The sequence below is a fragment of the Otolemur garnettii genome, unplaced genomic scaffold (assembly GCF_000181295.1).
Source record: "Otolemur garnettii isolate 467f Iridium unplaced genomic scaffold, OtoGar3 scaffold00003, whole genome shotgun sequence".
In the NCBI taxonomy this organism is placed as follows: Eukaryota; Metazoa; Chordata; class Mammalia; order Primates; family Galagidae; genus Otolemur; species Otolemur garnettii.
In genome coordinates, this window is record NW_003852398.1 from 35,630,914 (window position 1) to 35,637,332 (window position 6,419).

Here is a 6,419-nt window from a genome sequence, read left to right on the forward strand (position 1 = left end):
GTGGCTGGCGCCTTAGCCAGTTGAGCTATAGGCGCCGAGCCATAACCCTCTTTTCAAATATGGTCACATTCTGAGATACTGGGAGTGAAGACTTCAAAACACCCTTTTTTGTGGGGGGAGCACAAATCAACTCAAAACACAAAGAGAATTTACTTCTTAGGGACTCTTACTAAAATAACACCCTTGGGTGGCACCTGTGGCTCAGTGGGTAGGGTGCCGGCCCCATATACCAAGGGGTTCAAATCCCCAGCCAAACTCCAACAAAAAATAGCCAGGTGTTGTGGCAGGCGCCTATAGTCCCAGCTACTTAGGAGGCTGAGGAAAGAGAATCGTCTAAGCCCAGGAGTTGGAGGTTGCTGTGAGCTGTGATGTCACAGCACTCTACCGAGGGTGATAATGTAAGACTCTGTCTCTAAAATAAATAAATAAATAAAATAACACACTGAAGGATTTCCTTTATCAAGAAGAAAATTAAACTAAACACAGGAGGAAGGAGTAGCATGCATAGAGAAACAATGACCAAAAAGTGGCACAGAAGACGCTTAAGATCATATTGATTTTAAGCAGTATGACAACTTAGTTCATGCTCTTTCTTAACTTTTACAGTCTGTACATCCCTGAGTACTGTTTCAATATAGAGGAATACTACATGCAGGAAAGTATCTGAAACTTTCTTAGTCTCAGAATTTTAATATTTAGTCACTATTTATTGGTCATCTATATTGAAATTCTAAGAAGGTCGCTGATAATTTGAAGTCATAGAACAGACTTTTTATTTTCTTTTTCAAATTAGAGTTATAGCTTTGTTTTTCATGAATAATTTATTAATAAAACTAATATTTTTTATTTATTAACACATCAATAAACTATTATCCAGAAATTATCAATAATTTTGATTTATTAATAATTAATAATTTATTAATTAAAATTTTATGAATTTAATTTATTAACAATTAATAATTTATCCCATAAATTATTAATAATTATTTATCAATAAATTAATAAATTTTATTATTCACCAATAATTTATTAATACATTAATAAAGTTATAGCTTTGTTTTTCCTGAATAATTTGTTAATAAATAAATTATTTCTATTTCTTTTATTGTTGGGGATTCATTGAGGGTACAAGAAACCAGGTTACACTGATTGCATTTGTAAAGACCCTCTTACAATCGTGTCTTGCCCCCAAAAGGTGTGGCACACACCGAGACCCCACCCCCTCGCTCCTTCCCTCTCTCTGCTTTTCCTTTCACAAAGCTGTAACTCCTCTCTAATTTGAAAAAGAAAATAAAAACTCTATTCTATGGCTATACAAATAAATATATATATACACATATTTTAATATATTAATATATATTTATTATATTATTTATATTTAAATATAAATATATATACAGACTTTTTTTTTCTTTTTGGGCAGAGTCTTGCCCTGTTGCCTTAGCTAGAGTCCCATGGCATCGTTATATATATATTTTTTAAATTAACTTTTTTTCAGACAGAGTCTCACTTTGATGTCCCCAATAGAGTGTTGTCATGTCATAGTTCACAGCAACCTCAAACTCCTGGGCTCAAGCAATTCTCTTGCCTCAGGCTCCCGAGTAGCTGGGACTACAGGTGTTCGCCAGAGCACCTGGCTATCTTTAGCAACAGGGTCTCACTTTAACTCAGGCTGGCCTCAAACTTGTGAGCTCAGGCAACCCACTCACCTTGGCTTCCCAGAGTGCTAGGATTACAGGTGTGAGCTATCTTGCCCAGCATTGCGTCATCATTATACCTCAAACTCCTGGCCTCATTATCCTCCTGCCTCAGCCTCTTGAGTAGCTGAGACTACATGGTGGATGCCACCATGCCCAGCTAATTTTTCTATTTTTAAAAGAGAAGGAGTCTCACTCTTGCTCTGGCTGGTCTTGAACTTCTGAGCTCAAGCAATCCTCCTGCCTCAGCCTCTCAGAGTGTTAGGGTTAGCAAAGTGTTAGCAAGCCACTGTGCTGGGCCCACATCCAATGTTTATTTTGTATTCTTTCCCTGTAAAGCACTGTGATAGGTGTCTGGGTATAAGCGGCAGGAAAACCATCATTTCATACTTCGCCCTGGGTAGAGTGCTGTGGCATCACAGCTCACAGCAACCTCCAACTCCTGAGCTCAAGCGAGTCTCCTCCCTCCACCTCCCAAGTAGCTGGGACTACAGGTGCCCACCACAACGCTCAGCTATTTTTTTTGTTGTTGCTGCAGCCCTCATTATTGTTTGGTGGGCTGGGCTGGATTCGAACCCGCCAGCTCAATTGTATGTGGCTTGTTCATGAGATGCTTGAGCCACAGGCGCCGAGCCCATTCCATAGTTCTTGATTTCAAGAAGCTTACAGTATAACAAGAAAATATATTTTAAAATGTTAGAAAATGTTATGTACCTTTAGAGAAGAACAGATGTCTTGAGACGAGTTCAGAGGACAGATTATCTTTTACCTGTGTGACAGGGGATGTGATGCCCATTTGCTGGACATTGACAATGCTAACTATATTAACAACTACATCAACTATTGAGTACCTACCATGTGCACAATCCTGTGCTTAGAGCTTTTCATCCTAATCTCATTTATTTCTGACAATAACCCTGTTAGGACAATATTGTCATTCTCATATTAAACTTGAAGAGACTGAAGCTCATCAAGAATAAGTTGCATAAAAAAAAAGAGAGAGAGACAATAAGTAACCTGCTCAAAACCCCACAGATTGTAAACAGGATTGTACCTAAGCTGAAGGTGGACCAACTGTTGAATCTGTATCTGTTTCGCTCCAAATTTCCTGCCCTTTTACCTCCCTCACGATTGCTAGAGTAGTAAAACTTCTATTTTTTCCATTTCCAAAAGTCAATTATTTTCCATCCTTCTGGTTCAAATTCCAGGTCCTTTTCCAGGACTACATTCTCAAAACGTGGTCCACAGGATACTTGCATCATCAGGTCATTGGGAGAGTGTGCAAAAGAGCAAATTTTTAGGCCTCATGCTCAAAGAGTCTAAGTCTCGGATGAGACCTGGAGAACCTGTTGTATTTGGTTTTTGTTTTTAAACAAAATTATTTGGCCTCTTTTGTGTTTAGGTCTTTGGGGAGCATTCAATAGAATTAAGTTCTTTTGGGAGCAGTACTATAAACTTTTTTTTTTTTTTTTGCAGTTTTTGGTTGGGGCTGGGATTGAACCCGCCACCTCCGGCCTCCTTTGAGTCACAGGCTCCGCCTTTTTTGTAGAGACAAAGTCTCACTTTGTCGCCCTCAGTAGAGTGCTGTAATGTCACAGCTCACAGCAATCTCCAGTTCTTGGGCTTAGGTGATTCTCTTGCCTCAGCCTCCCGAGTAGCTGGGACCACAGGCGCCGGATACAACACCCCGCTTTTTTTTTGTTGCAGTTTGGCCAGGGCCGGGTTAGAACCCCTCGGTATTAGGGGCCAGCGTCCTACTCACTGAGCCACAGACGCGGCCCTATAAACGAATTTTCTAATGTTTCTCTCCACACTGGCAAGACTGAGTGTAAGACCTATTCTCACGGGTCGAACAGCACAGGGACTTGCTAAAGGACTGAAAGAGTGACGCCTCTTTGACTTCATCTGCATACATCTCAATTTACCAACACTATTTGTCAAATTACTTATAGCAAAATACGAAATCTGCGCGTTGGGCCGTGTCTATAAGATGTGGAGGAGCAAAATAGATCTGATAGGTCACATGGAGAAGACAGATTGAAACGCAAGCCGGTATACAGAAATCACCTGCCTAAGGAAGGGGACGGAGCGCGTTAATACGACTCATGCGCAGGCTCAAGAGAAAGGCGGCGCTAAAACCGAGGCGCGCCCTTCCCCCACTTTCTTTCAAGCTATCTCCCACTGCGCAGACGCATAGGGTGCATCAAGATGGCGGCCCCCGTGGATTTGGAGTTGAAAAAGGTAAAAGAGGGTTTTGACCAAACAGAGGTTTCTTTTTGGAGGTTGAGGGGACTGCGAAAAGAATGTCGAGTGAGGCTCGAGTCTCGCAGAAAGGAAAGGGCTCCAGGGGACGAGAAGATGGTTTCCTAGAGTCCTAAAGCCCGACCAGGCCCTTTTAAGCTGTGATTGGGGACAAGCGGCTCTTGCTGAGTAGCGGCCGGTTGGGCTAGGTCGGCTAAGTCTGCAGGCCTGTCCTCTTATTCTGAAATTATATTCATCTCATTGTGTTTGGAGTCTTCAGGGACTCAGTGAGAACTGAAGACAGCATTTAAAATTGAAGCTTTTTCAGATCCGTTGTCTGAGCAGAGGCATCTGTTAATCTGCTTTCTCCTTTGCTTTGGAATATTCCAAGTCCAACCTTTGTTTTTGGCTATTTATTCTGTCCCATACCCAAATTGTAGTATCTACACTTAAGAAAGTCAAGTCATGTTACAACTGACATGACTGTTGTACAGTTACAACTGTTATTTCAGGGCTTTGGCCCACTACCCCTTCCTTTTCTGAAGGCTTGTCCGAAGAAAGTTCGGTGAAGTTTTCCCAATACAATCGGTAGTAGGTGGAATTGAATTTCTCTCCTTGTCCAGAGTTGCTTTATAAATGTGTTGTTACTCAAAAAGATTTTTGCTACTTAAGAGAGATCGGGATCCTAACACCATTAATAACCCAAACCATATGCTTTGGGGGGTGAGGAGGGCAGATTGGAAAGGACCCTGGAATTCATCTAGTTTAAATCTATTTTTCTTTTTTTTTGTATTATTTCATTTTATTTTACACTAAGTGTTTGGCACGAAGCAATCCTCTTTAATAAAGTTGACAATTAGCTTGACTCAGAACATTTTGAATAATGCACATTAAAAAAGTATTCTTCTTAAATCTGTTTTTCTAGAAAAGAAAACAGTTCCAGAAAAGTCTCAGTGAAGGGTTGAGACAAGAATCCAGTATTTTCTGTCTTCACACTTTTTGACCATTAGTTTAGGTTTTCTTTTTGGAGACAGAGCCTCAAGCTATTGCCCTGGGTAGTGAGTGGTGTGGCATCACAGCTCACAGCAACCTCCAACTCCTGGGCTCAAGTGAGTCTCCTGCCTCAGTAGCTGGGACCAGAGGCGCCCACCACAATGCCAGGCTATTTTTTGGTTGCAGCCATCATTGTTGTTTGGCGGCCGGACTGGATCTGAACCTGCCACCTTAGGTGTATATGGCTGGCACCTTAGCCACTTGAGCCACAAGCGCTGAGCCAGTTTAGGTTCTTAAGATGAACAGCATCAGCTCGGCGCCTGTGGCTCAGGTGGCTAAGGCACCAGTCACGTACACCTAAGGTGGTAGGTTCGAATTCAGCCCGGGCTGCCAAACAACAACGATGGCTGCAACCAAAAAATAGCCAGGCGTTGTGGCGGGCACCTGTGGTCCCAGCTACTTGGGAGGAGGCAGGAGACTCACTTGAGCCCAGGCGTTGGAGGTTGCTGTGAGCTGTGATGTCACAGCACTCTACCCAGGGGGAGAGCTTGAGGCTCTGTCGCAAAAAAAAAAAAAGATGAACAGCATCTAACTTAAGACTGCCTCTGGTCAGCCTGTGCATGAAAAACAGGCCAGTTGAAAATAGTTGTTCCAAATAAGTGAGGCCATTTTGTTATTGCTTTGAGGGTATTATGCGTTTGCCTTTTGCTTTTGTTCATTCTTGTAAGTTTAAGCACTTGACAGGTGTTATCTAATGCTGTAATATTTTAGCTTTAATATATTCAGTACCTTAACAAACTGTACGGAGCAGTCAGACAATACGTGGAATTTTACATTTCAAAACAAAATTGTACATTCTAAAAATTTACTTTTTTTCTGTTAAAAGTTCAGCTGAGGTCATAGTTTAGTGAAAGAGCTAAGGAGTACAACTGTGAAGGGACTTTGCAGTACTGTTTGAATTTGTTGCTAATAAACAAGTGGACATTGAATGCAAACCAAGAAAATGATTGCAGACTTGAACAGTTTTGACAGCCAATTAAATAAAAAAATTAGTTTAAAGGTTTTTACCTTCTGATGTCTTCTCAAGGTCTTTTTTTGGGTGGAAACTAATAGGAGATTTTAGGCACCTCTTTTTCTTTTTCTTTTTTTTTTTTTGTAGCGACAGAGTCTCACTTTATCGCCCTCAAGTAGGTAGAGTGCTGTTGCATCACACAGCTCACAGCAATCTCGAACTCCTGGGCTTAGGCGATTCTTTTGCCTCAGCCTCCCGAGTAGCTGGACCACAGGTGCCTGCCACAATGCCTGGCTATTTTTTTGTTGCAATTTGACTGGGGCCGTGTTTGAACCCGCTACCCTCCATATATGGGGCTGACGCCCTACCTACTGAGCCACAGGTGGCGCCCTCAGGGCCCTCTTTTTCTTTTCTTTTTTTTTTTTTTTTTTTTGAGACAGAGCCTCAAGCTGTCCCCCTGGGCAGAGTGCCGTGGC

General features: G+C 41.7%; 1 protein-coding gene across 1 annotated transcript in view; it reads left to right on the forward strand.

Moving 5' to 3' along the window:
- The first annotated feature begins 3,863 nt into the window (after positions 1 to 3,863).
- The window catches only part of PFDN1 (prefoldin subunit 1), a 67,058-nt gene continuing 64,502 nt past the window's right edge, over positions 3,864 to 6,419 (forward strand). The window contains exon 1 of the mRNA XM_003782139.3: positions 3,864 to 3,938. Within this exon, the coding sequence (XP_003782187.1) occupies positions 3,906 to 3,938 (33 nt within the window). The 5' untranslated portion in view covers positions 3,864 to 3,905. The remainder of the gene's footprint in view (positions 3,939 to 6,419) is intronic.